We start from the raw sequence: 12,639 nt of genomic DNA on the forward strand, positions 1-12,639 counted from the left end.
AGCTTTACCCAGTGGGCAGACTCACCCGTGGCTCTATTTCAGTCCGAGTCTCTCAATGCCCTCCCTTCTTAACTCCAGGGTTCTGGAGCGACTGGGGGTGCAGTCTCCCTCTAGGCCGCCATCTTGGATCGCCCCGTGAAGAGAGCCTGCAGCCGGAGTGGGCAGAGCCGCCTGAAGAGGTCTCTGGCTGCCCTGCCCTAATCCCAGAGGCTGTTTGCGGATCGCGGCTCTCCGCTGGTTCGTTGCTGGAGTACGCTGCGCTGCAGGGGCTCCGGGACTCGGAGCTTGTTCTGGTCAGAAAGGCTCTCACTAGCGGGCCAGTTCCGTTCCGAGAACCTGGAGAAGCTGGCTGTGTGGGCGGGGCCCACCGCCGGAGTGTGCAGGGCTGCCTGTGGATGACTCTAGCTGCCCTGCCCGGCTCCGATAAGCCACCTCTATCTGGGCCTGCCACCCGGACCGAGCTTTACCCAGTGGGCAGACTCACCCGTGTCTCTATTTCAGTCCGAGTCTCTCAATGCCTCCCCTTCTTAACTCCAGGGTTCTGGAGCGACTGGGGGTGCAGTCTCCCTCTAGGCCGCCATCTTGGATCCTGAATGACATAATAATCCACCCTTCAACTGTGATATTTGCACAGTGATGAAACTGCCTAACAAAAGGTCACATATATTATGATTCCATTTACATGAAATGTCAAGACTAGGCAAATCCATGAAGACTAAAAGCAGATCAATGATTGCTACAGGCAGAGATGGGAGAAAATTAATGAGGAGTGACTGCTTAATGGGTACAGGGTTTCTTTTTGAAATTAGAAACTGGAATTAGATAGTGGTAATGACTTTAGAACATTGTGAATGTACTAAAAGCCATGAGTAAGTTTAAAATTTAATTTAAAATTAAAGTGGTCAATTTTGTGTTATGCTAATACTTTGATTAATAAAAAATACACAGAAACACAAAAATATATATTTCTTTAGGTTCATAGATGTACTTTATATAAATACGTAGCTAATTGTCCAAGATACCCTCCAAGATGGGAGCAGTAATAACACAGAAGAGGAAACATGGATCACTAAAGGAAAATTTGCTTTGAAATGTATGAATTTATGTAAGAATATATTCATGTTTTAAGGGTTTAATTTTGAAGTAAATTATTTTAATAGAAAATGTAAGTCAATACGTACAAGGTATTAAGTTTGGAGGAATAGATTTGTGAACAAATTTAATAGGAAATTCACTTTCCACTTTATATGTTGCTGCACTTGGAAATTTTAGCAATAGATACATACTATATTTATAATTGGAAAAAAAGCAAACAGGAACAAGAGAAAAGAAAACTGGGAGGAAACAGAGATCAAGGACCATGGTCTGTGAAAACTTAGTTAACAATCAGGGAATTCGTCTTACCCCATTTTAGTTCATTTCTTGTTACTATAATGAAATACCTAAGGTTGGGTAAGTTTATAAATAAAAGAGATTTATTTAACCCACAGTTCTGGAGATTCAAGGGCCTGACACTGGCATTGGTTCAGCTGTGGCAAAGATCTCATGGTGGATGGCATTACAATGGTGGGAGTGGGGGTGGGGGATAAAGAGATCGCATCACAAACAGGAAGCCAGAGAGCAATGCAGAGGTAGGGCTCATTCTTATAATTATAACTCTCTCTTTGGAGAGCTCACAGATCCCACAAAAACGACCTGAATTCCTTCTGAGGGCAACATCCCCAATGACCTACGGACATCTCACTAGGGCCTGCCTCTTAAATCCTCCCTCTCCCAACACCACTTCCCCACGGACCAAGCTTCCAACATATGCATCCTTGGGGGACACACTCAAACCATACCCCAAAGCACAGTGCTCCAGCACATCTGCTATTGCTTTGTGAATAACTGCCAAACTGTGAACATAAAGGAGACAGGTAGCTTTTTCAGGGACATTCAGGAAGACAAATACAGGATATATTTTTAAAATATTTTTTTAGTTGTCAATGGACCTTTATTCTTATTTTTTTATTATTTATTTATGTGTGGTGCTGAGAAATGAACTCAGTGCCTCACACATGCTAGGCAAGCACTCTACCACTGAGCTACAACCCCAGCCCCAGAATATTGTAGCAACTGTTAACCAGACCAGAGGGAAGAGATACCGGAGGAAGGGTGGAATGTGGTATTTTGACCATGGCAACCTGGTCTGGTTGGGCTGAATCTCAGAAAATTGGCCTTGTCTATCACCCTGTCCTGAGTGATCCCTTCTGCAGCAGTGAGCATCTGACACTAAGACTAACAGTATCATAGAAGGATAGCCACCTTTGGGATGGCTGGTAGCTGTGTTCTACTCACCCAAACTGAAGATCATTAAAGGAAGCAAAAAGATGCTCTTTTTTTGAGGACTTTGAACACAGTGCAAAAAGGTCATTTGGTGGATGGTGGGACCAAAGAACCCGTAAGACATCCAGATGGACAGTACCAGATGGATGGTACAAGGCAGTAAAGCCTCAAATAAATATAAACAAGAGCCATGGACAGTGAATGCATGGCCTTACATGCCACGGGCACCCAGCAAAGCCTCCTGCAGAAAAGGAATGATAAAATGCATGCTAAAACCAAAGTCAAAATGGCCTTCCAAGTCCTGAAGGACTGGCAGCATCTCTGCACCACCTGTATCTACAGATTTAATCCTAACTCTGAATCCTAGAAATACAGCTCTTTGTGAGGTCCTAAGAGATCTGGCTAAACAAGAGCTTTTTTACAGCATGATAGAGCACATACAGGTGTTGTGAGATCTGAAGCTTCTATTATTGGGAAGACCTGCTTTAAGAAAAATCATACAAAATTACACATACAAAATTATAAGTGTTTATCTAGGACATGAAAAGAAGTCTTTAATAAATCTCCAATTATTTAAAGTTGGCAAGTACCTCAAACACAGCATGATATTTATAATAACTATCCCACCTCTATATTTGTCTAACATTTTAGTTGCTATCCTTTGAGGCCTCTTTATGTGATGATTTTACAACATCATTTTCTATGAAAATATGTTTATTATTGACACTTGGGATACAAAAAACATGGTATTTTCACACTGACTTACATGCTGTTTGTAGTTGTTCTACTGGTTTTTGCCTTATGATCATGGGGATTCTGATAAGTCTATTCCACAAATTCCCATCCAAAAAAGAAAAAAAGTTTGCATTGTCAAGTATATTCCTGACAAGACAGAATTTCCATTTTAATCAGGCATCCATGAGAATATAATATTCCCACTTACAGTTTTATGTGTCTGTAACAGGAAGAATTTTCTACCAACTAGCTTCTTGCTTCAAACTCCAGAAATCTTACTTTTCCCCTCCTGCCTGTGTACTTCTGGTGCTGGACACTGTAGAACATGCTCATATCACAATAGCAACACTTCCGTCCCTTCATCTCCATGTCATGACAACAAGATGAATGAACACATCAACTTAAGAATCACTAGCAAGAATTTATCTATCCTGAAAGATGACTGAATCACGTAAGTCTGCACCACTAACACCAGTCCAAATATATCCCAACTCAGCTTGTCCTTTGTCACATCCTGAAGGAAGCTGTCATTTCTCACCACCTAACAGGAGAAGAGTGATGGACTAGTCAGAAGGAAAAGAGAGAGGCCCTCTCCAGTTGCAGCTAAAATATCTTGCTTTTAGAAATTTTACACACAAAAAACATATGCTTCTGGAATATGTTGCTTGGGCCCCTCCCAGGATCCTGACTCTTAATCTCCAGGAAGTCCATACTGGTTATGAGTATTTTCAAAGTAAGACCCCCTTACTTGCAGGAAAGCTGTGATTCTTCATTGCCACTAGGAGGAACAGACTGGAAGGTGGGGAAAGAGCAAGACTTGGGATGCCTGTTGGGTTTGAGAAATAAACTGAAGGCAAGAGATAGCCAAAGGTCCCCAAAATGGTGGAATCAATAAATAAAATGACTGGTCAACCCATAAGGAGAGACAGCAAGGGAAGAGGAGAGCTGTAGTTAACCTATTATGACCCATGTATGCAGAAAACCTATAAAAACTTAAACCAAGCAACAAGTATACCATTTATGGGTACTTTGAAATAAATGTGATGTTTTTAGAGTTCTAGTCTTTTGAGAAAAGAGGTGAATCATGAGAGCATTTGAAAGTTGTATACATATGTGCATATATATGTATGAAAATATATATAAAGAATATATAAGACTGGAGGATGGCAGACTAGAGGGCGGCTGCATTTCATGTTGCTCCAGGACGCAGGATTCAAAAGAAGAGATAGTGAGAGACTTGGGACCAACTCAAAGCCGCCGGGTGAGTCTCTCCCGTTGGAGAGGTGACCCGGATGGGGTGGTAGCCCTGGAACACAGGGAACTTTGTGAAAGTAGAGTTGCTCGGCGAGACGCCCCTCCCCCGCTGGAGCGGTAAACCCGGACAACTGGGATCATCGTGGAGGAGCGGTCAGCACCGCACTTGGACTTGGAGCAACCACTGGGGCTCCAGGCGGCTGCCCGAGGAGGAGCTGCGTGGCGAGTTGTTTGGACTCAGAGCGATCTTCTGAACACCGGGGGGTTTGCCCAGAGGAAGAGGAGGAACGTGGCGGTTGCTTAGTCTAGGAGTGACTGCATCAGAGCTACAGGCAGTTGCCAGAGGAGGAGCTGCGTGGCAAGTTGTTTGGACTCAGAATGGACCGCTTCCGAACACCAGGGGTTGCCCGGAGGAAGAGGAGAAGCGCGGTGGGTCGCTTGGTCTAGGAGTGACTGCATTCAGAGCCACAGGCGGTTGCCAGAGGAGGAGGCGAGTGGTGAGTTGTGTGGACTCAAAGCGACAACTCCTGAAGACCCGGGGGGCTACCCCGAGGAGGAGGTGGAACAGGGTGGGTCACATAGACTCAGAGTGACTGCCTAGGGCTACGGGCGGTTGGTGGGAGGAGGAGACGTGAAGTTGAGTTGCTTGGACTCCTAGTGACTGCGTCGGAAACCGGGCGGCTGTCCAGAGGAGGAGGTGTGTGGTGGGTCTCTGGGTCTCGGAGCTATTGTACGGGGCTCCAGGTGGTGGCTCAGAGGAGGAGCCACATAGCCAGGCAATTAGGTGCAGAGCAGGGTCCCAGGACCGGCTTCTTGCTGGAAGAGCCACACAGAGACACGCCTAGGGGCGGAGCGAAGTTTCCAGGACTGTGGGCAGATTCTCTGAGGAGAAGCAGCCTAAGGAGACTCGTCTGCAAAGGGTGAGGCTCCCAGGCCCAGCAGGTAGGTCCGGGCCCCTGGGAACGTTGCAGAGGAAGACAGCCCAGCCCAGGCAGTAGTTGTAGATTGAGGGGAACCTCTAGGAGGGGAACTGACCAGCGAGACCTCCCCACTGGGTGAGTCTTCCCTGCCAGGTGAGGTTTTCCCACAAGGACGGTAAAACCAGAGACACAGGCACAAACAGGCCTTGCCTCAGCCCGCAGCCTAGTTCCCCCTTTGGATGACCATTGGTCAACAAGTGAGGCACCTCTGCCCACTATCAGGGAATATACCCCACCTGAGGGTCACCATCCCTAGAGAGGCAGCTTCCTTGTGGAGCACCGCATTATCAACTTCCTCCAAGTCTGCAGGCTACTGAAGGATAAGAGGGGATATACTAGCAATCTTCAGGGACATTATAAGTCAATAGAGGAAATCTGCAATATCTTAAGGACCCACTGATTCCTGAAAAATATGAGAAAACAAGGGAAGAAAAATGCCCCAAACAAATCTAGATGTTACATCAATAAAATCCAATGACAGCATGGCAGAAGAAATGACAGAAAGGGAGTTCAGAATGTACATAATTAAAATGATCAGGGAAACAAACGATGAGATGAAACAGCAAATGCAGGCATTGAATGATGAGATGAAAGAGCAAATGCAGGCATTGAATGATAGCACCAATCGACAGTTAAAAGAGCAAATACAGGAAGCAAAAGATCATTTCAATAAAGAGGTAGAGATATTGAAAAAAAAAACAACAGAAATCCTTGAAATGAAGGAAACAATAAACCAAATTAAGAACTCCATAGAAAGCATAACCAATAGGATAGAACACCTGGAAGACAGAACCTCAGATATTGAAGACAAAATATTTAACCTTGAAAACAAAGTTGAACAAACAGAGAAGATGGTAAGAAATCATGAACAGAATCTGCAAGAACTATGGCATATCATGAAAAGGCCAAATTTGAGAATCATTGGGATTGAGGAAGGCTTAGAGAAACAAACCAAAGGAATGAACAATCTATTCAATGAAATAATATCAGAAAATTTCCCAAATCTGAAGAACGAAATGGAAAACCAAGTACAAGAGGCTTATAGGACTCCAAATATACAAAATTACAACAGGCCCACACCAAGGCACATTATAATGAAATACCTAACATACAAAATAAAGACAGAATTTTAAAGGCTGTGAGAGAAAAGAACCAAATTACATTCAGGGGGAAACCAATACGGATATCAGCAGATTTTTCAATCCAGACCCTAAAAGCTAGAAGGGCCTGGAAAAACATTTTTCAAGCTCTGAAAGAAAATGGATGCCAACCAAGAATCTTATACCCAGCAAAACTTACCTTCAAATTTGACAATGAAATAAAATCATTCCATGACAAACAAAAGCTAAAGAATTTACAAAAAGAAAGCCAGTATTACAGAATATTCTCAGCAAAATATTCCATGAGGAAGAGATAAAAAACAAAGAAGCAAATCAGCAAAGGGAGGAATTATCCTAAAGGAACTGCCAAATAAAGGAGGAACCAAGGTGTGTCAAAAAAATAAATAAATAAATAAATAAAATTTTAAATATGAACCAAATGACCGGGAACACAAATCATATCTTAATAATAACCCTGAATGTTAATGGCCTGAATTCATCAATCAAAAGACATAGACTGGCAGATTGGATTAAAAAGAAAGATCCAACAATATGTTACCTGCAAGAGACTCACCTCATAGAAAGAGATACCCATAGACTAAAGGTGAAAGGCTGGGGAAAAACATACCATGCACATGGACTCAGCAAAAAAGCTGGAATATCCATCCTCATTTCAGATAATGTGGACTTCAAGCCAAAGTTAGTCAGAAGGGATAAAGAAGGACATTTCATACTGCTTAAGGGAAGCATAAATCAGCAAGATATAACAATCATAAACATCTATGCCCCAAACAGTGGCTCATCCATGTATGTCAAACAAATCCTTCTCAATTTTAGAAACCAAATAGACCGTAACACAATAATACTAGGTGATTTTAACACGCCTCTCTCACCTCTGGACAGATCTTCCAAACAAAATTGAACAAAGAAACCATAGATCTCTATAACACAATCAATAATTTAGACTTAACAGACATTTATAGAATATACCATCCAACCAAGTGTGAATACACTTTCTTCTCAGCAGTACATGGATCCTTCTCTAAAATAGACCATATATTATGCCACAAAGCTAATGTTAGCAAATACAAGAAGATACAGACACTACCTTGTATTCTATCAGATCATAATGGATTGAAGTTAGAAATAAATGAAAGAGTAAAAAACAGAAACTACTCCAACACCTGGAGATTAAATAATATGCTATTATATGATGAATGGACAACAGAAGATATCAGGAAGGAAATTTAAAAATTCTTAGAGGTAAATGAGAACAAAGAAACATCATATCAAAATCTCTGGGACACTAGGAAAGCAGTACTTAGAGGAAAATTTATTTCATGGAGCGCATTTAATAAAAGAAGTAAAACTCAACAAATAAATGACCTAACACTACAGCTCAAAGCCCTACAAAAAGAAGAACAGACCAACACCAAAAGTAGTAGAAGACAGGAAATAGTTAAACTCAGAGCTGAAATCAACTAAATTGAAACAAAAGAAACAATACAAAAAATTGACAAAATAAATAGTTGGTTCTTCAAAAAAATAAACAAAATTGATAAACCTTTAGCCACACTAACAAAGAGAAGACGAGAGAAAACCCAAATCACTAAAATTCGGAATGAACAAGGAAATATCACAACAGACACAAGTGAAATACAAAACATAATTAGAAGCTATTTTGAAAATCTATACTCCAACAAAATAGAAAATTTCGAAGAACATCAACAGGTTTTTAGAGACATATGAACTGCCTAAACTGAACGAGGAGGACATACACAATTTAAATAGACCAATTTCATGTAATGAAATAGAAGAAGTCATCAAAAGCCTACCAACAAAGAAAAGTTCAGGACCAGATGGGTTCTCAGCAGAGTTCTACAAAACCTTTAAAGAAGAGCTCATTCCAATACTTCTCAAAGTATTCCATGAAATAGAAGAGGAGGGAACCCCCCCAAACTCATTCTATGAAGTCAATATTACCCTGATACCTAAACCAGACAGAGACACATCGAGGAAAGAAAATTTCAGACCAATAGCCTTAATGAACATCGACACAAAAATTCTCAACAAAATTTTAGCAAATCGCATACAAAAACATATTAAAAAGATAGTGCACCATGATCAAGTGGGTTTCATCCCAGGGATGCAAGGTTGGTTCAACATCAGGAAATCAATAAATGTAATTCACCATATCAATAGACTTAAAGTCAAGAATCACATGATTATTTCAATAGATGCAGAAAAAGCATTCGATAAAATACAGCACCCCTTCATGCTCAAAACACTAGAAAAAATAGGGATAGTGGGAACATTCCTTAACATTATAAAGGCCATATAGGCTAAGCCCATGGCTAATATCATTCTCAATGGTGAAAAACTGAAAGCATTCCCCCTACAAACTGGAACAAGGCAGGGATGCCCTCTTTCACCACTTCTATTCAATATCGTCCTTGAAATTCTAGCCAGAGCAATTAGACAGACCAAAGAAATTAAAGGGATACGAATAGGAAAAGAAGAACTCAAACTATCCCTATTTGCTGATGATATGATTATATACTTAGAGGAACCAGGAAATTCCACCAGAAAACTTTTAGATCTCATAAGTGAATTCAGTAAAGTAGCGGGATATAAGATCAATGCACATAAATCTAAGACATTTTTATACATACGTGATGAATCTTCAGAAAGAGAAATTAGGAAACTACCCCATTCACAATAGCATCGAAAAAATAAAATACTTGGGAATCAATCTCACAAAAGAGGTGAAAGACCTCTACAATGAGAACTACAGAACACTAAAGAAAGAAATTCAAGAAAACCTTAGAAGATGGAAAGATCTCCCATGTTCTTGGATAGGAAGAATTAATATTGTCAAAATGGCCATACTACCTAAAGTGCTATACAGATTCAATGCAATTCCAATTAAAATCCCAATGATGTACCTTACAGAAATAGAGCAAGCAATTATGAAATTCATCTGGAAGAATAAAAAACCCAGAATAGCTAAAGCAATCCTTGGCAGAAAGAGTGAAGCAGGGGGTATCGCAATACCAGATCTTCAACTCTACTACAAAGCAATAGTAACAAAAACGGCATGGTATTGGTACCAAAATAGACAGGTAGATCAATGGTACAGAATAGAGGACACGGACACAAACCCAAATAAATACAATTTTCTCATACTAGACAAAGGTGCCAAAAATATGCAATGGAGAAAAGATAGCCTCTTAACAAATGGTGCTGGGAGAATTGGAAATCATATGCAACAGAATGAAACTAAACCCATATCTCTCACCATGCACGAAACTAAACTCAAAATGGATTAAGGACCTCAGAATCAGACCAGAGACCTTGCATCTTATAGAAGAAAAAGTAGGTCCAGAGCTTCAACATGTCGGCTTAGGACCAGACTTCCTCAACAGGACTCCCATAGCACAAGAAAATAAAACAAGAATCAATAACTGGGATAGATTCAAACTAAAAAGCTTTCTCTCAGCAAAGGGAAACTATGGGCAATGCAAAGAAAGAGCCTACAGAGTGGGAGAAAATCTTTGCCAATCATACTTCAGATAGAGCACTAGTCTCCAGAATCTATAAAGAACTCAAAAAACTCTACACCAAGAATTCAAATAATCCAATCGACAAATGGGCTAAGGAAATGAACAGACACTTCACAGAAGAAGATCTACAAGCAATCAACAAACATATGGAAAAAATGTTCAACATCTCTAGTAATAAGAGGAATGCAAATCAAAACCACCCTAAGATTCCATCTCACCCCAATCAGAATGGCAATTATCAAGAGTACAAGCAACAATAGGTGTTGGCGAGGATGTGGGGAGAAAGGTACACTCATACATTGCTGGTGGGGCTGCAAATTAGTGCAGCCACTCTGGAAAGCAGTGTGGAGACTCCTTAGAAAACTTGGAATGGAACCACCATTTGACCCAGCTATCCCACTCCTTGGCCTATACCCAAAGGACTTAAAATCAGCATATTACAGAGATACAGCCACATCAATGTTCATAGCTACTCAGTTCACAATAGCCAGATTGTGGAACCAACCTAGATGTCCTTTGATTGATGAATGGATAAAGAAACTGTGGTATATATATACAATGGAATATTACTCAGCCATAAAGAATGACAAAATTATGGCATTTGCAGGCAAATGGATGAAATTGGAGAATATCATGCTAAGTGAGATAAGCCAATCTCAAAAACCCAAAGGACGAATGATATCGCTAATAAGTAGATGATGACACATAATGGAGGGTGGGAGGGGTTAGTGTTAGGGTTAGAGTTAGGGTTAGGGAGGGGGACAAGAATGGAGGAAGGAAGGACTGTATAGAGGGAAAAGAGGGGTGGGAAGGGTGGGGGGGAAGGGAAAAAAATAGCAGAATGAATCAAACCACATTACCCTATGTAAATTTATGATTACACAAATGGTATGCCTTTACGCCATGTACAAACAGAGAAACAACATGTATCCCATTTGTTTACAATAAAAAAATAAAAATAAAAACAAACAAACAAAAAAAAAGAATATATAAGCTCTAGATTATGGTTTCCAATCTATTTTTATGCACCCCTGTCAATTTCAGTGAAATAGTCTCAGAATTGAAAACCTGGGATATAATGGGTTAAAATGCAGACAGGGCCTGAGAAAGGGGCAGGCTTTTGTGTAGATGGGCGGAGTCCAATGATGGGGTGTGACTAACAGTTGAGGGCGGGGCTAATGACTAGGGTGGCCTAAATGATAGATGAGTGAACTCTAAAGACCAGGGCCATGGACACACAAACTGTGAGTGCGGACCTTCCAGAAGACATCTGCCTGTTAGATAATGAGCAGTGTCAAAAGGTGAGTGGGGGTTGGAAATATGATGGATGGGGCCTAGAAACGAGAGGGCAGGGCCACCTGGGCCAGGTCCCCTTTCCTCCCAAGCACCAGAAGTGGGGATAGGAACAGCAGAGTGCCCCACTGAGCATGTCCATGTTCTTCCTTCCCACTAAGAAGGCAGCCATAAAGATTCAGTCATGGTGGCGTGGCAACATGGTGCGCCGGACACTACTGCATGCAGCACTCAGGGCCTGGGTCATCCAGTGCTGGTGGAGGTCGATGCAGGCCAAGATGTTGGAACAAAGAAGGCGCCTGGCACTAAAACTCTACACCTGCCAGGAGTGGGCAGTGGTGAAGGTGCAGGCACAGGTTCGAATGTGGCAGGCCCGCAGACGCTTCCTCCAGGCACGCCAAGCAGCCTGCATCATCCAGTCTCACTGGCGCTGGCATGCCAGCCAAACCCGAGGCCTGATCCGGGGCCGCTATGAAGTCAGAGCCAGCCGGCTGGAGCTTGACATCGAAATCCTCATGACCTAGGGCGCTGGCAGAGCCAAGGAGACTGGATCTCTCTCCCAATAAAAAGACTTACTGACCACAGACTTGCCCTGGGGAGGTTAGACACATGGAAGAGGGTTTAGTCCCTCAGTTTCCTGCCTTCCACTCAGAAAGATTCCCTGATGGGGTCTAGATCCCCTGTCATCAGGAATCCACCTAAGTCCCTACTCCTAATGTCATACACCTGGCCAATGTTTCACCAAAAGAGATCTCAGGACCCAGGTCAAGTCCTGATACCTCAGTCAGTTTGACTTTGTCCCCCTCCACAGTGGAAGGAAGACTTGGGTTTATTTTTCTGCAGTGTCTGCCTAGACATTTCCATTCAGAGTAGGACACCAGGAAGTCTGGCTGCAGCCAGAGCCAGCTGGAAGACAGGGATTCCACTGGCCTGTACTGCATGGCCCTGAGGGCCAGCACAGTGCTTGACCAGGAGCCTGGAAGACAGGGCAGGTCAGTTGAGCAACAGCAGAACAGGCACTGGGTCTCTTGGGGGTTTAGGGGAGGAGCCAGCCAGAGCTAGCCCCTGGAGAAGGCCAAAGCAAGAATTGAGGGGCAGCAGCTGTGCCTGCCGCCTCACTCCCCTGGGTTGAACAAGGCTTCCCTCCTGCTGCTGGCCATTTCCTGGGAGAAGCAGGCTTGGGATGGGGAGGGGGAGTCAATGAGGGTAGGTAAGTAAGCAGGGCAGAACTGGAGTGGGCAGAAGAAGGACAACCTCTGCCACTAGTTCACCCACCATCTCAGCAGCAGCTGTGCTGTGCCACCCCCCCAATCTGCACCCCATCTCCTCTCCAGACTGCTACCCCTTCTGCTGGGCCTGTATCAGTGGGTGATGATGAACCTCTGTTTT

General features: G+C 42.6%; 1 protein-coding gene across 2 annotated transcripts; it reads left to right on the forward strand.

The window, feature by feature from the left end:
• The first annotated feature begins 11,153 nt into the window (after positions 1-11,153).
• Positions 11,154-11,774, forward strand: Iqcf6 (IQ motif containing F6). 2 transcript variants are annotated; one of them, XM_047563163.1, is made up of 2 exons: positions 11,154-11,258; positions 11,412-11,774. In XM_047563163.1, the coding sequence occupies exons 1-2, from the start codon at positions 11,187-11,189 to the stop codon at positions 11,772-11,774; spliced, it is 435 nt and encodes a 144-aa protein (XP_047419119.1). In that variant the 5' UTR covers positions 11,154-11,186. The 2 variants fall into 2 exon arrangements, with proteins under 2 accessions (XP_047419119.1, XP_047419120.1); XM_047563164.1 differs by having other exon boundaries at positions 11,187-11,207.
• The last annotated feature ends 865 nt before the right edge of the window (positions 11,775-12,639 follow it).

The sequence above is a fragment of the Sciurus carolinensis genome, chromosome 9 (assembly GCF_902686445.1).
Source record: "Sciurus carolinensis chromosome 9, mSciCar1.2, whole genome shotgun sequence".
NCBI lineage: Eukaryota > Metazoa > Chordata > Mammalia > Rodentia > Sciuridae > Sciurus > Sciurus carolinensis.

Bases quoted from the DNA above. Each gene is read 5' to 3' on its own strand.
- Iqcf6 (XM_047563163.1), top strand. From the start codon at position 11,187: ATGGACACACAAACTGTGAGTGCGGACCTTCCAGAAGACATCTGCCTG. The intron at 11,259-11,411 runs GTGAGTGGGGGT...CTTCCCACTAAG, and splicing joins ATAATGAGCAGTGTCAAAAG to AAGGCAGCCATAAAGATTCA.